Raw genomic sequence first — 18,338 nt, 5'->3', positions numbered from 1 at the left:
CCAACAATATTGTAGAGCAACCATTTAAGCCTGCCTTAAATTTGAGCAGCCTTTGAGGTAATTCAGAGGAACTGGCTGTGCGCCCTGTGCTTAGAAAGACGCTGATGTCAACACACACACTTGTACCCTAAGCTGTGCCTCACAAACTGTCCCCCTCTGGAGGAGCAGGTCAGGGTTGGATCAGTTGTGCTAGGCTGGTAACTCCCAGGTGGCTGGGTGGTGCGTTAGCTGTAGCATTTCTAGCTGTTCCTATGTGCTGCAAGAAAAAAAAAAAATAGTGGAGCTAAACTCCGTGGCCTTTCTGGTCATAAAGGTCTTGCAGAAGTCACCAAGACCCTGTTTGGTGACAGCAAGAGCGCGTAGTTTTGTGGCATCAAAAACAGAGGAGTGTTTGCTGGATCTTGCTAACGAATGACACACACACTCCCCCTCCCCAAATATCAAAAGCTGCCATAAACAAGTGTAGCTGTTGCAAGCCAGGTGAAAGTTCCTTACAGAAATCATCGCTACAGCTGATGATGGCGGCACTGTTAGGTGTTGGGCAATCCATCTATAAAAATAAATTCTGACGTGGGTGCTAAAAGACAATACTGAGAACATTTCCATTACCAAATCAAGCAGTTCTTGCTTGCAGCTGTTACCAGCTGCTTTCATATTGACAGATGTGAATCATGCCAACATTTATAGTCCTAGTGAAACCATTAATTATATTGGCAAGACTTTAGAAGTTTAATTTGTTTTCAGCTGGATGTGAGCTACTCAAAGTATTCCTTGCTTCCTAACATACTCTCATGCAATCAGTACAACCCTGTTATTCAGCAGACCAGGATGAATACCAAGAGTGCAACACCTTAAATAATTTCCACCTGTAGATACCAAACTCTGTGGTTTGGGGGCTTGTTATACGAGGCCGTCAATAAGCCAAGCATCCAAAGCCACAAAATGCTAAGAGCACTTTCCCCTGCTTCTATCCCAAATTCTGCTCGGGTTCTGTGATGAATTACTGCCTTCCACACTCATACTAGCAAGATGCATGGTTTGCTTGACATGTTCCCCAAAGCCACAATTAGGCAGTTCAGGGCTATGGGTTGACTAGGTTACATCTTTCCTCCAAAACTTGTATGTCTAAGCATCTCAATGAAAGCAAATTTACGTATCCACTCCTAGGCACTTGTCATTGAAATAACTAAACCACCCATCTTGTTTGGAGAATCTTATTGTCCTCTTCCATATGCAAGAAATTCAGTGGGAAAGCAAGCTAAAAAAAGATCCTATGAAGTTTTGTTCTGCTATCCTAAACTAACTAGTATCCAGCTGCCCGAGGGGATGATGCAGGAAGTGAAGGCCTGAAACAAAGAGCCAGTTACTAACTTAGTTTTTAGTTTTGCAGGAGAGCTTTCAGAGGAAACATGTTTTTCCTTCTGCTTATGTTTAAAACTGCAGCAGTATGTTAGCTGCTGTTACATGATAAAATATTTCCTGAATTTCCTTAAGACTCACTTTGGTGCCTCTGTAGCCCCCAGATAGTTGCTGCCTTGCTGTAACATCCTGTGTGTTTTAAGTACTTAAATTAGACAAAATATGTAGATATATAAAATTTGCTATGTACTTCCATGGTCCTTCTAGTCCTAAAGAGCTATATAAATGCATACTTTAATTAAATGCTGACATTGCATTGTAATTTCAAGCACCAGATTCAATTAACAGAACACTAATAAGGGAAAAGATTATATACACACACTAGAGTCTATTTTTTGCAAATCCTTATTCAGATGAGTAGTCGCACCAAAGCCTGTGCCGTTACCCATGTGGGGGCTGTACGCATGAGTAGGAACGTCAGAAGTCTGAAGCCCTTCACTGACTTCGCATACATGAGTATGGTTTTCAAACTAAGGCCATCCATTTAGTTCTTCCCAAGATCTTCCACCTTTCTGCCGACACCCAAGTGCTAACCTATCTCCAAACACTTTCCGTTCCCTTGAGGCAGGATGCAGATCATGAAGCCCGTGTAGAAGAAGCAATAACGCGAATGCTGGTATGTGCCATAAAATCAGCAGAAAATCCCAGTGATGGAGATCTCTGGCTGAATCCCACAGAGGTAAGCCCTCTCTTGCTCCCGTTATAGCAGTGATAACAGAGAATTACTGACATTTTGCTTAGCTCCCCCCAAGTCTTTCTGCTGCCTGAGAAAACGAATTTTAAATTCCTTCCCTTCATGTAGCAAAAGCAATTCATGGAAGATAATCATGCAACGCTGAATTGAACGTATCTCCTTTTAACTGAGTGTATCCTGGGTGTTTTCTTAGGTTGAGGCAACATCCCATGAAATCAATCTTCAGTACCTGAATAAAGCAGTGTCTGCATATTTCAAGTGTCAAAAGGCAAGTGTGTCAGAGCAGGCACGTTCCAGCAGCACTGGTGCAGAGCAAAGGACAAGTGCCTCATGCAAGAGGAAGAAAAGGGAAGTTGGCTGTGAACCAGAGGGCTGCAGATTACTAACCCATGAATTTGGCTTTTCAACATTTACAGCAGAAAAGCTGCAGAAAATACCTTTTGGGCCTCATCTTATTCAAGTTTTACCACAGGCTCAAGAAACAAGCTCGATGGGTGCAGTTGCAGTCGAAAGTGACGCTAGAGATCTTCTCCATGAAAATGAAGGAGGACATTTTGGAAAATTACACTGCACCAGGAAGCAATTGGTAATGAGTAATGACTGTGAAACGCCTGTACATCAAATGGATTCAGACAGCAGTCCAAATGCCTCACAAACAGCCCTTTCTACCAATGATTTGCTAGACTGTTTGGTTAATCCGCATGTCATCAATTTAGTGGCTCGGCTGCTGTTGGAGAGAACAAGAGTTTAATGCCAGAGTGCTTTATCATTTCTGAAATAAAGAAATCAAATGGCAGCCTTGTTCTGGGTGTTTAAGCTCTGTAATAATTGAATGTTTCATTTCAAATAATTTTTAGGTACAGATAGACATAGTTAATGGTTAAGTGGCAGATTGAAGTTGAGCTGAGAGAAGAATAACTGGTTAATGATGGCTGGGAAGAGAAAGGTGTGTTTAGTCAGAGAGCTCCTCAGTGTTACGAACAAAACAGAGCGTACACTGTTATACTCCCACCATGCTGTGTGGATGGGATCTTTAAAGTGTTCTACAGCTGAGCTGTGAAACAAGTATGGCTTGACAGTAGATGATAGGAGGGAGCGCTGGGATATGGTTACACAGCAGAGGGGGACTAAGAGTGGGAGAAGACAGACTGACTGACTGTAGACTGCAGCCCTTGACCACATTTGAAGTAAAACGGTCAATAAGTGATCGGTTGATCACATTAGAAATAGTAAGTTCAAATAAACCTAACCTCAGGCAAGAGGCAGTGCACTCACTAATGCATCTGCTTCCTCCCTTCCACAAAATAACTTCAGTTTTGTCACAAAGCTCTAGGGTAGAGTGAGACAAAAGCCCTTAGCAAGAAAGTGGCCTTCAGCTGGTTCAGAAACACTTGAAGCTGGGAGACAAAAGGCCATCAGGAAGTTACTGTTATGATTTATTTAAAGCCAGATGCGCACAGTTCCCTGTCTCTAAGGAACAAAACAAAGCAGTTACAACTTTCTACCTCTGTCCTACTCTTTACCGTAACAATCAAAATTTAAATTTTTTTTTTCTTTTGGTTGTGACTGTTGTACAAGACCATCCTTTCCTCAAAGTATAGTAGTCCTTGGATTTGTTTTTGAAGGCTGGGTAGTCCTTTGATTAAAAGGTTATGGAACTTGAAATATAGAAATATAGGCAAGAAGGTGGGTTAACACTGAAGCTATGCATGGAGGCTTGAAAAAAAAAAAAAACCAACTGGAAAGCAAGCTGCTGATACCTGAGGTGTTCTCGCCTCCTCTGCTTTCTGTTTGCGGTGGCAAGAGAGAATGGCATTTGCTCTAGCCATGGCTTCAGAGGGGTTCTTCTGGGACAACTCCTGTGAAACCGTTGCTTTCAAAACTTAATCTTTGCTCATGTCTGTTAGCACCTACAAACCAGTTTCTATCATTAACCTGTTTCCACATTCATAACCCTGCACCACCAGCCCTCCAGCTGATACTTCCTTTGCCTGATGCCTGTTCCCTGCTAAATACATGAAGCTAGTGCTGTTTTCACTAAGATCACCTTCCAGCAATTTATAGTTGAAAAATCACAATCGCAAAGGTGCTTTCTCTCTGCTTTTATACAGATTGCATGTTGGCAGGGCCCTGATGGATGACGGTAAGTGCTCTAGATATGCACCAACAGGTCAGAAATCCAGGAAACCTTGCCATTTAAAAAAATCCCCCCAAAAACCTAATATACTTGGAAGAGGATTAAATTGAAAAGGCTCAAAGATTCACATTTAACAAGCACAGAAACCTTATCCTGATGGGCCCTTTTGGGTGCGGTTACTTCAGCTACTGGATGGGGCAGGATTTATCTCTCATTCCTTTGGCTGGCTGGGAAGAGGAAACAAAGTTGTACATGTAGTTTCCTGGAGACCTTGGCTTTGAAAAGTGACTGTGAGTTAGTAGTAGGAGCCGTATCAGCTGTCTTTGGCTCAGAAATGAGCAGTTTCAAATGTCCTGCTCTGCCCTCGTAATTGGGCTCAGACCCCGATGACACCTATGTATCGTCTTCAGCAGCAACCTGCAGGCAAGATGCCATTCTCAGCAGCACGTGAGAAAATCCACTTTTCTTGTTTTATGTTGATACACCGAAGCGTCTCAATGGAGTTGCACCACTGCGGCAAGACCAGAATTTAATAAACAGTCCCATTGATACAGTTTGTGTTTGTGTGTTGGCACTGCTGTGCCAAAAGGATTAAAAGTTAGTTAGGAAACAGTCACATCTGCTGCCTTTAGTGATTCACCAGGCTCCGAGGCAGCAGATCTGTGGAATAAGGCAGCCCCGTTTTGACACATGGGTGCATCTCAGCAGAGCTGGGCTTTAGTGACAGCCTGCTTGCGTCCTGCTGCTGCACTTCTCTTCTTTCCCAGGCTGACCTCAGGGCTGGGACCAGCCAGAGAGCACTGCTGCTGGGAGCAGTTGCACTGGAGAGGCAGGGTTGCAAATGCTTCATTTTAATTCACTGAGCAAAAATAGTCTTGCGATAAAAAAGCTTTTGTATCTAGAACAGATACAGGTGAGGGAGAAAAAGCACAGGCGGTGAAGTGGGAGGAGTGGACAGCAACACCGCCTTCCAGTCCCCAGAATGTGAACTTCCTTAGCTTAAGCTTTCCTCCCAACGCAGAGATCATCTTAACCGCCCCCCCCCAATATCTTCGCTGAACACTTCCTCCCTTTGTATTCAGAATGGCTGTCCTTGAAAAGGCTCGCTGAATGTTTCAGAGGTCTTCGCAGGACTTGCCCCCATGGGCAGAGGCTCTGGTGTCCCTGACTTGGCGTGGGAGCAGTCATTCTCACAAGGCTGAACCGCGAGTCTTCAGAGGCACATCGCTCACGGCTCTGAACAAATACCCCGTCTGGGGAGAGTCGCAGTTTATGCCTGTCCAGGTGCAGCCCGTGATTTAAGGGCCAGGCTGTGGCCAGAAGCCATTAGCAAAGGGGACGGAGAGGAGGGTGAGTGAGCCTGCTTAGGATGCTAGGCAAAGGCACCAGAAGGACTTTGTGTCTCAGAGGCACAATATAAAATCTCCGTCATGCACTCAGCACACAGGGGTAGAGAGAGAAATGACCACAAATTCAGGAAGTCACGTATGGCAAATGGCTCACACACCAATAAGAGAAATTTATAGCTCTGACCTGATTCACAGGATACTGAATGCCGTGATTTCTGACGCCGTTTCTGAATTCATGGCCGCTGCGTGGAGAAGCTCAGACAAGTTTCTACATATTCATAGCGTTAAAAATAAATGATTTCTGACCTCTCTGGTGACAGCCTGGCTCAACGAAGAGCAGGAACCCAGTGCCTAGCCCTCTGCAACCACTAGTAGAAAACTTTCTTTCCTCCCCAAGAAAGAGTATTTCCCACTCACTGTCAGCAGTGGGCATGGCAACAGTTGAGACTGTGGCCTGGAGCCATCACCAGGGTGGTCACAGTGGTGACGTGCTCATCATCGCTTCTTCAGCTGAGTGACAATCGGAGATTGCCACTGCACAGCTCGGTGATGAAGTTAAAGCCCAGGGGCCAGACCAGGCAGTGGGCTGGGCCAGTGTGTTCATCTCCCCATGCACATCCAGGCTGTCCCCCTTGCCTGATGGACACCCTGGGTCTTCCCTGCCCCAAAACCAGGTTTACAGAGTGGTTCATGGGCCAGCCTGGTTCATCTCTCCTGGACTGTCTGACACTGTTCCTCGCTGTCCCTGAGCATAGCCCTCACCTAAAGGGATTTGCACTTTGCTTGTCTGCAAAGAAAAAAACCACACCCAAATCAAAAAGTCCCACCTCTCAAGAGAGCAGGAAGGGAAAAAACCCAAATAGTTACATTTTCCAGAGTTTTAGTCTTTCACCAAAAACCTCCCCACTACATTTCACTGGGTACCATTTTATTTCACAGCACTATTTCCCCCCATGTTCGCATCTCTCAGGACTTCTGCTCTGGCACTTGACGCTACAGAGCAACTCAATTGCAGAGCTGTGACATATGTTATGATATAGCGTTAACTATAAATTGAAGTTTTAACTAACAAACATGGCATATTGAAGAGGCAGAGAGAATCCTTCTGCAGTACTAATTGACCTTTAAAATAAAGGCAGTGCTACATATCAGTCCTTTTGCCAACTAGTAAGCTCCCTGCTGTGTTTCTTGGCTACAAACGTGAACTGTTTAGGTGTATGGCGTGGGCAGGCTTCCTCTCTGGGGGAGTTTCCTGACATTTCTGGTGTTACTACATCAGTGGCTGATGGGGAAAGACTTTTGCAAATGGGTGGCCTGGTTTTACCACCCGGTTCATCTGAACGGGTGAGGAAAAGGAGCCTAGATCTTCTGCACCATGCTTTTCTGTCCTCCGGGCAAAGAGGTCTGATCCTATAGCGAGAAGAGGACAGATGTTGCCACATCAGCTGAAGGGGCAGTGGGAGGATGGCACCTCTGCATAAAGAGCTACACATTTCGGAGCTGTAGTTTTTGGAGACATCCCAAGTGGATGATCTGCTAGAGATTTATTTCTCCATCTAATTGGTGGGGTTTGTCCATCTTAATGGGGTGACTGGGAGCTAGAAGCTCTGGTCACCTTGGGACACTCAGCTTGGCAGAACCACAGCATCCAGGGCTCTGGGGAGGACTGTAGGGCAGTGGGGACGAGGGGTGGCAGGTGCTGTGGGTCGGGGATGGGGGGAGGATTTTTGTGAAAGTCTCCCAGAGGCCCTGGGAACGCAAGCAGAAACCCGGGAGCTCTCTGACCTCCCAGGGCCCCTGTGCTGAGGGACCTGGGGAGCCCTGCAGTGGGTAACAGTGTCCCACAAGCCCGAAGCGCTGCTTTGCAGCCAAATCTCACGTGTATTACAGCTGTCCTGGTCCTTGTGTTATTACTTACCTATTTACGGGGGCAGTGTGATGGAAAAGACATGGCTAGCTCCCTGCTCAGCATGTGTTACAGTTTCTCAGTAAAATCTAGCTCTAGGTTTTGAGGGCGCAAACTTTGCTCCTTCCAAAGCTCTGGTGAGATTGTCCCAGCAACGAGTTCTGATTCCTTGTGATGACCCATGAAAACCAGTTCACTGAAGCTGACACTTCAAGCACCAAAGAACTTTTAAACCCAATTTCCCAGCAAAAGAAGTGGGCCTGCATCTTTTCACATCAGAAAGGTCACTTACAAAAAAGGTTTTCATCTCCCTGGCGGCTATTTGACTCATGTGGAGCCACTTTCTGCCCCATCACTGCCACAGGTGGGCACCTCTGAGCTTCCATGGCAGCCAGACAGTTAAACTTGTTCCTAAATTCCTCTCTCACCCCTGCCATGCCCCCTCCTCCTGCTTCCTGCAGCCTAGGCAATGCCCATCCGAAGCACCAGGCAGTAAAACTCACTCTTCCCATTTAACCAGCACCAGCCTTCTCCTGCCCTAGCAGGGCGCATGAATCCCGCCCAATTAGCAGCAGCCCGAACAAAGCTGACTGAAAAACAACCATTAAAATGAAAAACAGTGTGGTGTAAAAAGAAGGCAGAGCAAGCGGGGCCATAATACAACTTATTGCCATCCCCAGACAAACAGCCTCATAACTTATGAGGAGCTTGATGCCTCGCCTGAGTTTTAGCCTGTTTTTCCCTGGGGAAGTAATCCATTACCTCCGCCCCACGCTCTGCATTTGCTCAGAGCTTTGGGGTTTTATCCAAAGAGATTAGGATCTCTGCCGTGGTTAAAAACGGAGCTTTCTGCTACATAGCAATAGTTCATTGAAATGTGGTTTAATTCCTTGTTCTCTGCTACCTTGACTGAAAGCTAAGAATTGCAAAGATTGATGCCACACACTGCACGTAGATCATTGCCGCTTTAGCCACGACTGTCGTCTTCCGATAACCCAACAGCCCCATGTTCCACCCAGCAGTGCTGTCCCCTGGGGACAACCCAGCCTAGGTGAGCCTCCTCTTCTTCCAGCTAGGGACATGATGGGATCAAAGGTCTCCGAATCACCAACATACTTGACTCTAAGCATGTCAATAGACCCGATTGCCACCAAGTTACATGCATAAAGAGGAGCCTTATGGGTAGGTCAAGGCCAGAGAGCAAGAAAGCCAACTCCAGGATACAACACATGCCATCAGAAACATCCCCAGCCCCATGGCTGCTTTTCTGTGTCTGCCAGCCTCGTTATTACCATTTTTCACTTCAAAATAATGTTTAAAACTCTGTTAGAAGAAGCACTAGAGCATGGAGTGGTAGAAAACAAGCCTGCCCTGGCTGGGGCAAGAGAGAAAGGAAGAGATGGCCAAGCAGGTCTTTCCCATCTCTTCCTCTTCAGAGAGTTAATTAGCAAGGCGAGGTAATGGCATGTCCTGGTTTCAGCTGGGATAGAGTTAATTTTCTTCCTAGTAGCTGGTATCGTGTTATGTTTTGGATTTAGTATGAGAATAACGTTGATAACACACTGATGTTTTTAGTTATTGCTAAGTAGTGTTTATACTAAGCCAAGGATTTTTCAGCTTCTCATGCCCAGCCAGCAAGAAGGCTGGAGGGGCACAAGAAGCTGGGAGGTGACACAACCAGGACAGCTGACCCAAACTGGCCAAAGGGATATTCCATACCATATGACATCATGTCCAGTATATAAACTGGGGGGAGTCGGCCAGGAGGGGCGGATCGCTGCTCAGGAACTGACTGGGCGTTGGTGGGCGAGTGGTGAGCAATTGCATTGTGCATCACTTGTTTTGTATATTCTAATTCTTTTAGTATTATTATTGTCATCATTTTATTATTATCATTACCATTATTTTTCTTCCTTTCTGTCCTATTAAACTGTCTTTATCTCAACCCATGAGTTTGTTTTTTGTTGGGTTGGTTTTTTTTTCTCAATTCTCTCCCCCATCCCACTGGGTGGGGGGAGTGAGCGAGCGGCTGCGTGGTGCTTAGTTGCTGGCTGGGGTTAAGCCACGACATGGCATTTGTGCATTTACTGCATGTGCTGATTACAATAAATTTTGTCCTGCATGTTGAAGTCAAAAACATCTCGCATCTGCCAAAAAGCAATCAGGACCAATTAATGAAGATGTAATTTCCCCAGATGCTGCTATTAACATAATTCACAGTGTTCCTAGCAACATGAATATAATTAACCCAGTTAACCAGAGCTCTCGTCACCGCTGCACCAAGCTGCTCGTGCTGGCAGAAGAGCCTCACTGAGCCCTGTGCCCAGGTGGCACATCCACAGGGCTGCAGGCAGGGCAGAGCTGGTCCCCGCTCCCCCTCCTCTGGGGGTGGGTTTGGGAGTTATGGATATGGCCCACAACCCAGCAGTGGCAAAGGCTCTTCTCAGAGGCTGGACAACACAACAGCCCTTACCCTGCACAGTTCATATGACTCAAATGCATCTCTGCAATGGGATGGGTAACACCACAGCAGACCCACCCCAGTCCTGGAAAAGGCACACAAACGGGTCAGTCAAACACATGGAAAAAATTAAGACAGTCCCATAACCCAGGATGCCCTCCAGCTCTTTTTTCCAGATTCCTGCCCTGCAGAATGAAGTGGTAAGCACACAGCTTCACCTTCACCACTGTCCAAAGCACAACAACTTACTGTTGGGGAGCAGCAGGACAAGCTGGGAGCCAAGGGTGACCCTCACTGATGGGGTGTAGTCCTACAGGGGCTAGTACCTGGGTCCATCGACACCTTCACACATAGCAAGCCTTGAACCAGGTCCAGGGTCCCACTAGAGTCCAGCAGCTGGGAGCAAAAGGAGATAGAGCTGGAGAGACATGATAACATGGATCCAGTCCCATGGGCGACTGTGGGTCCCAGGTGAGGCTGGGCAGGGCCATTATGGCCTTCAGGTGCTTCTCCTCCAGTGATAACAGAGCAGTGAGCAACCATCAAGCGTTTTACATGCCACAGCCTGTGCTTGCTGTGGGCTGGGGACAGGTGATGCTCCCGGTGCTGATGGGGAAGGGCAGCAGTGGTGGGATTTCCTCCCTGGTCTGTCCTAATTCAGCTCCCCTCCTGCTTCTTAGGCAGCAACCTGGGGTGAGGAAGAGGAGGAGATGAAGGTTCAGGTGTTCAGACCAAAGTTCAGGGTTTTCCCTGTGCTTTGGTCCTTGGTGAGCCAAGGCAAAAGTCTCATCGTGTGGCTGCGTCTCCGTCTTGCTCACACCTGATCACTCTCCAAACCTGGGAGGCAGGAGCTGGAGCTGGAGCTGCCCTTGGGAAGGGGAGGATTGAGCCTCTTGCAGCCCCCCGGGCCATGTTTTAGCAGCAAAGCAGGATCGCTGCCCACCTTTGGGGCTGAGGGGTGGGTGCAGGCAAGATGCTTTAGCCAGTCCTAATATCTTGCACAAAATGATTTTAATTTTCCTGATTTGAGAGGAGAACTGACGTTTTCAAGTGGTCAAAATGGGTCAGAAGCAGCAGTTTCACCCACATCTGAGTGTGCCCTGAAAGGATTTCTGGGCTGGGTTTCTGGGCTGGGGTTGGTTGTTTGTTTTTTTTTTCCATTTCCCCCTCCTCCCCTCCATTTTCAATGAAATTTCACATCAAAAAACCATGGGCAGTATTTCTAAAAACTTGGAAGGGCTTTTCTCTCCTGAGGGATGAGCCCCTGATTTCTCTCCTAGTCTTTTTTCTGGTGAGAGAGGAAACAAGAAAGGGGACATGAAAAATTAATGAATGCTTTTTTTCCCCCCCCCCACAAGTGTGGAAAGTTTTCAAATAAGTTTAAACTATTCAATTCCTTCTTTTGATAGCTTTCATCAATAGGGAGTTGATTTCCCAGCCAGGTCCAGGAGCACCTTGAAGCTCCTAAAATTTGGACAAACATTGACCAAACCCCATTTCCTAGCTTGAGACCACCAATGCTTTAAATAATTTATCTGGTTTCTTGCAGATTGATTTAACTCAAATCACCTGAAAATACTAGGCTTAAAAATATGGGTAATCTGCAGGACATTTTAATGAAAGTACAGACTTCTCTAAACCAGTGAGTAGTTTAACAATTACCTGATATAGTAACATGCAAAAAGATGCTGTGGACAAAGGTGAGATCATTCATGTTAATTAAAATGTCTGAGCCACAACACTACTGCCTTAATAGTGGATTTAAGCTCAGGCATTGTAAAGCGATGATAGAACGGTCATTGCTTTCGTGTAATTAAGGAAGAAATAGAGAATTAACAAGTGCCTTCACGGAGGGCGGGGAAACGCTGCCAGCTCCTCACGGTCACTGGGCGGGTGGTATTTGGGGGGTTTTCCCAGGCACTAGTGGGAAAGCAAAGTGCCAGAGAGGGGGGTGTCAGGGTGAGAGGCTGCCACCAGCGTGGGCGGCTGCTCCCCCCGGGGATCGCCTGAATTCAGCATTGAGAAAGGTCAGGATGCCCACTGATCCCCAAAGCGACCCCCATTTGCTTTTCCTCATGGCTGCAGCCCTCCCGCCTTTTGCCCCTTCTCTGAGAGATGCGGCCACCAAATCGGACTCGCTGCGAGCGCCAGGGACAACTTGGTGACACATTTCAAGGCATTTTTGTGCAATGTGCTGCCCTTTCCCACCCTCTCCCCCCAGGCTGGCAGACTGGCGGCAGGCACTCCCCTAAATCCCAGCAAGGCTCAGCCGCGCAGGCTGCCCAGGCTGCATCGCCGCCCTGGGGAGGTATGAAATATTCATCAGGAAAAGCGAGTGAGAAAGCGAGCGATTGACTCCGTGGCCGGGCGATTAGGGCACGGGCGAGGGCAGCTCAATTATTCATACCCAGCAATAGCAGGGAGAGCAGAGCCTCCCAGAACCTTGCTGCCAGCAGCTGGAAACCTCCCAGGGGCAAGAGAAACCCCGGCTCGCTGCTTCCCCGTCCTCATCCCACTGGCGTTCATACCCCTTTTGCAAGGGATGCAATTTGGTCCACCAACCCCAGAGCGGGACCAAGACTCTGCACCCTCAAAAGGAGGGACTTGGAGGGAGGGGGACCGGGATGGAGGGAGCCCCGGTGGTGGTCCCACATGGTCCCCTCCATCCCTCGTCTGCAAGATGGAGATAATCACCCTGGTGGGGGCTGTGGGGGGTGTGGGGGGTGGAGGATTAAAATGTCTGAGGCATCGTAGAAAAGCCAGCAAGGAAATCCGGTCCCTCCTGGCGAGCAGAGGTAACGCGTGCCTCCTTGCTGGGCTGCAGACGGGTGCGATGCCCAAACTCCCCCCGCCTGCCTGGGGTTCTCCCAGCAGCATGGGGGGAGCGCGGCTGCTCCCCCAGCATTGCCCTGCATCCATCTGGGTGTTGGGATCTGCCTGCTCCCACCACAGAGCACCCAAAAACATGCCCGCATGGCGGTGCAGGTTAGGGCTGCAGGAGGATCGTCTCCAGTGCCCGGGAGCACCAGCCCCACCGATGCACAGCACGTGCCAAGGTGGCTTTTTGAACAAAATTTTCTTCTTTTTTTTTTTTTTGCACCATGGTAATTCTTTTATTCCATCAGCTACAGAAAATCGATGCGCCTTTTCGGTTAGAAGTCCTGGCTTGAAGCTTTCAGTCCCTTAAATCATTTTCCCGTGATTTAAGGGGAGGCGAAATCCCTCTCTGGTGACAGCTGCTGTGACGCCTTCCCAGGAGAAGCCCCACTGCAGAAAGGCGATGTGACGGCACGAGGTGCGAGAGGGCCCGAGCTCCCATCCCCTGCCCCTTCACCCTCCTGACCCCACTGGCCCCCCCGGCCACCCCACAGAGCACCTTCTCCCCCAGTTCATGGTGGCAGCTCTGCCAGGGTCGGCTCCTTCACCTTCCTCACACCCTGCAGCCTCCCAGCGCCAGCTGGGGGGGAACCAGTGCTGGCGGGACCCCCAGCTCCCAGAGGGTGCCTGCGGGAGCAGCCCTGTGCCACCGAAACCCCGCAGCATCCTTTTTACTTCCAAATGGCACAAACTCGGTGGGGAAATCACTCAAGCGCAGCAAACACGGTGTGCCGGGAGGCCGTTTCCAGCCCCGCTCCTGGGAGCGCAGCGGCACCCGCATACTAATCCAGCCAGATGTTATTAAAGCCTTGATCAAATTAAACATAGAGCGCTTTTAAGTTCTCCCTTTGGATTTATCCAGAATAAATTCTTCTGAGAGAATCAGCTAATTGATGGGTTACTTTTAAAAAATTTTGGCAGCTTGCTGGGTTGGAGCATCAGTGCGAGGGAGCTGCTATCCCTGCACCTGGCCAGGGACGGCTGGTGGGATGCTTATGGGGTCCATGTGTTTCCCTAATGCTTTATGGACTTGGCTGAAACATCGGGAGGACGTGTAGAGCCCCAGAAATAATTTTTTAAAATTCTGTACTGAAGACTTTTCCCTCCTTCGCGCTTTTAGATTCATTTATTTAATTTCCTCCGTTGAAATAAAGACTAATGTTGCCGAATCCAAAAGCACGGCTCTTTTGTTTCGCCTCGCAAGGAAAGAAAATAGCCTTCCTCCCCTTTTAATGCTAATGCATGAAAAATCTCCCAGCAAAATGTCTATTTATCATGCCAGATTGAAGGGCACACAATGGAGGAGCTTATTGCCCTGCCGCCTTTTACCTTGTACCTCTGTTTGTATTATCAAATGGTGTGATTAAGAAGATTGCTTTTTCTTTTAAGTGTCGCAGGACAGAAAATTTACAGCAAGGGGAAGCAGGAAAGGACATGGCTGCAGCTTTACATCAAAATCAGAGCGTTTCCTAACAATTAAGAGGGAGACACGAAGTTTGAGGCACAAGGTGATTTTCAGCATCCATACGCCGCATGCACCGTGTCACCGAGGAGTGGTGGGAAGCTGCTGGGGATGCAGGACTCAGGCTGGGTCTCTGGTGATGCCGACAGTTCAGCCACCAGCTGTCCCAACCGTGGGGAGCCGCTCCGCCACATTTATCAACCAATAACGGAACAATATTGATGCTTTTTACTGATCTCAACACAATATTTTAAACAATTATTTATAGAATTAATAGAGAAGTCAAATAACCCAAATGAATGATAACATTTTAAAGTAATTATTTGCTACAGATGAACACAAATGGTTTCGATATATAATGCATTAACTCCAGCAGCAGGGAAATTCATCCTAATTAGAGGTGCGCTTGGGCTGCAGCACGTTCGTCAGGGCGCTCAGCTCTGGGACCTGCCTGAAACCCTTTATCAGCTGTAAATCCATATTTTTTTCCCTCCTGTATAAACTCCTCGTGGCTTTTACTTTTGAGTAACACACGTCCATGGTGAGCTTTTCCTTTTTGTCCCTTAACTGCTCCACTTTGTCCCATTTAATCCCACCGGAGGTACGGTGGTGGAAGGACACAGCCCAGCCATAAGGCTCATCTGCTCTGAAGTAATTTTTTCTTGCACTGAAAATTTGTAGCGGACAATGAGAGCATACTAATGCCGGCCTCCCTCTGCCAGCAGCCAAATTCTCCAAGAAAAGAGGGGATGAGCCCAGGTATCCACAATGATCCCAATGGCACCAGGCTGGAGCTGCTCCCCAGCACTCCCAGGCAAAACCCATCACTTGGCCAAACAGGGACCATGCCTCAAATCAATCGTCAGGGCAGATATTTTGTGGGCATAATGCAGTTTCTTCCACTTAATTCAATCACTGCATAATTAGATTACCTTCTCTGGCACCTATTTATTTGTACCAAAGGCACACGCTTTCCACCTTTTATTTTTATCCTTCCAGGCAGCTGACATTAGACAATGCAATCAGTGGTGACGGAAAGTTTCTGTTTCGATTAATGAGAGAGCAAAGTTCTGGGGGAAGGAGAGGCAGAAAAGCAGGGATGGAGGAGGATTCGTGATAATTCAGGATGATTAGGGCTAATTGCCCTGTTTTACTGCCAGCTGCGGTTTCTGAGGCAGAACTATTGGGCTGTGAAGGTCTGGAGATGTCCCTCAGGTGCTCGCAGTGATGGTGGGGTGGGCCACCTGGTGCAGGCTGCCCAGTTGCCCAGGGACTCACTGTCATCCCACTGCTGCTCATGGAGCCCTGCCAGCATGCATGGGGCAGGGCAAGCAAAGGGACAGGGACATTGTCCCGACAGATCCAGCCACAGCAGCGGGATGCAAGAGACGGAGGAAGAAGCTTGGTTTGCTGTAGAAGTGCCGTATGGAGACAGTTACTAGCAGTGATCCTTGGTGCACTGCCGTGGCACCACGTGGGCAGACAAACAGCGAACCCAGCCATGTTTTTTGCCAGTGTGTTTCCCCATGGGGAAAACCAGAAAGTGCCTGCCTGCCCATAGCATCCTTCCCTCTCCTCTCCCTCCGACATGGCTGGCTCGCTCCCTGAAGTGCGGTGGTTTATGTCCCTCATTAAACACAGTGCTGGCTACGCTCATCGTCCGTGTAGCACCTCATCCTTTCATGGACGTGTTGGCTCTTAATTCCAATGACACCTCATGGCAAATGAGTCCAGTTAAATATTTCCTTTAGCTGTGTCAACAGTCGCAGTGTAACTGTCTGGCTTTCCCTCTTGGGAAACTGGTCTGACAGCCATGGATGGATGTGGCCACGTTTGCTCTCCTCTAATCCTCCTCTCCCACCCTCTCCGTTGGCATCATCTCCCTCACCTCGCTTCACTCAATATCTCATTGAAGACCAAGGCAGTGAAATCTCATCTTGACAGACCTCAGTAGGAGCAGAATTGCACCCAGACAGCTTATATTTTTATTAAGCAACAAGGTACATCTGCTCCTCCAGCTTACATGGGTCACCATCATCCTGGAGCTGCACCAACCAAGAGCACCTGGATTGCTGGGCTGCCTTGAATGCCTGTTTTGCTAGTGGATGTGTGTGACATCTCCACACTCACATCAGCCTATTTTTCAAGGCATCTGATTTGCTTTTGGAAACTCCCAGTCCTCAGGAAAGCAAAATGAGAAGAGACTTGGCTCCTTCCCCCAAAAAAGCACAGTTGATATATAAAATGTTCCCTGAGGGCTGTGAGTTTGCCTTGCCCTTGCGCGGCTTAAATACTGCACGAGGCTCATGGAAATGGGGAGAAAGGCTTTTATTATTACTAGTTTTGCCTGTTTCTTGTTAAGCTTTGCCATCTCCATGGCCTCTCTGGTCAGGTGGGATCCTGTCGGCTAGGGATTAGCATCCCAGGTACCCTCCAGGCTGGCTGGGAGCCCCTGGGGCACCTCCTCCTGCTCATCCCTCTCCGGCTGCTGGTGCTGGGGGCCGGGAAGAGGCTGTGCGGGGAACCAGCCCAGTCCACCAGCCCCTCTCCATCACCTGCACCACCTGCGGCAGCCCCAGGAAATAAAGCCACCACATCAAAGCACACTGTGCAGCAGAAAACCTGACGAGCTCCTCTGGCAGAGCCCAAATCGGCATGGAAAGCATTGCTTGGGATATGGGATATTCATGCGCAGCAAAACCTTTCACCAGGAGAGAGCTGGCCTCCATCACAGCCCTGTCAGGAGTGATTTCAAAGGGTTTCCATCGGCCGGTTGCCCCACTGCTGTTTCCCCAGCACCATCGCGCAGGCAGGGCTCGGGGGGCAAGAAGGGAATCTATAAGGGCATTTATGGCCGTCTGCAGTGGGGCTGGCCTGCGTGGAGATGGGTCAGGTGCGGAAGCAGACGATGGCGATGGGAACAACATAGGAACAAGCAGAGTTCCCACTCCCAGGCGTTTGTGTGCATTTGGATATCTGCGGAGAGATGTCCACACTGCTGAATGCGATGGTGGTAAGGAAGGAGCCTTTTCCAGCAGAAATATATTCTTATTTATTTCTGGGACCTAAAATTTTACTTGTGCCTCACGCCCGGTGGCAGCCATAGGAGAAGACCCGCCAAAGTCGTCCTTGTGGAGAACAGAAGTTTGGAAATAACAGGAAGCTTTTATCCAGAGCAAAACCTTTGTCATAAAACTTCAGAAAATGAATTTCTTTTTCAATGGGTCCCCTGGGGCCTAAAAAATAAATATCTGAGGATTCATGTAGTAGTAAAAGTCGATAAAAATCTTTGAAGCAAATGGGCTATTGAGGAATTATGCGTGGAAATGAATGGATGGATTCTTCTGCAAATCTCTTCATAGAGGTGCCCTGACATAATGAAGACACAGTAGGTGCATTAGTAAAAATCCTCTTTTTAATAACTGCTATACCTTATGGTTTTCCTAAAGCGACAGTTTACCAGATGGAAAATCCACTTAAAGATTTTTATCTAGAAAGGAGGCTGCTGTCATTCACCAGGAAGGAGCCGGCTTCGTTCTCCATCCCGCCCCTGGGGTGGGGGATGCCGTACCTGTCTGTGTAATACTCGAGAGCAGTAAAAGCCTTCCTTTCCCCTGGCAAGAAGTGGTCAAAAGATGATCTGGGATCCACTGCCAACTTTATGGTAGCAAAATGCAAGGAGAAGAACACGACATATGGAAATACGGTGGTTCGTGGCCAGGGCAACGCCAGACGTGTTCCCCACGGAGCACCCGATGGCCAGAAAACGCACGGGACCAACCCCTCGCTGTCCCAGAGGCTGGGCTTGCTCCGTGGAGGTGCCTGTGACTCCCCTGGGACCCCCAGGCCTCGGAGCGACGGCTGCGCCCTCCCCATCGCCCGCCCCGTGCCCAAACCAGCTGCATAAATAAGGTCCCAGTATGCGGCACTTGTTCTGCAGCTTGCTATGGTGTTTACCAGCCCTCGCGGGGAGTTTTTTATGCACCCCCTGAAGAACACGAGCTAAGTTAGTTCTACAGAAGTGCCAAGCTTT

The 18,338-nt window shown here is 48.4% G+C and overlaps 1 protein-coding gene across 1 annotated transcript in view; it reads left to right on the top strand.

The window, feature by feature from the left end:
* The window catches only part of HSPBAP1 (HSPB1 associated protein 1), a 37,799-nt gene extending 34,896 nt beyond the window's left edge, over nucleotides 1–2,903 (top strand). Inside the window, exons 7-8 of the mRNA XM_050899956.1 lie at nucleotides 1,988–2,098; nucleotides 2,307–2,903. Of these exons, the coding sequence (XP_050755913.1) occupies nucleotides 1,988–2,098; nucleotides 2,307–2,864 (669 nt within the window). The 3' untranslated portion in view covers nucleotides 2,865–2,903. The remainder of the gene's footprint in view (nucleotides 1–1,987; nucleotides 2,099–2,306) is intronic.
* Nucleotides 2,904–18,338: the final 15,435 nt, after the last annotated feature.

Source organism: Gymnogyps californianus, chromosome 7, assembly GCF_018139145.2.
Source record: "Gymnogyps californianus isolate 813 chromosome 7, ASM1813914v2, whole genome shotgun sequence".
Lineage (NCBI taxonomy): Eukaryota > Metazoa > Chordata > Aves > Accipitriformes > Cathartidae > Gymnogyps > Gymnogyps californianus.
This window is presented reverse-complemented; position numbering and strand designations above follow the sequence as displayed.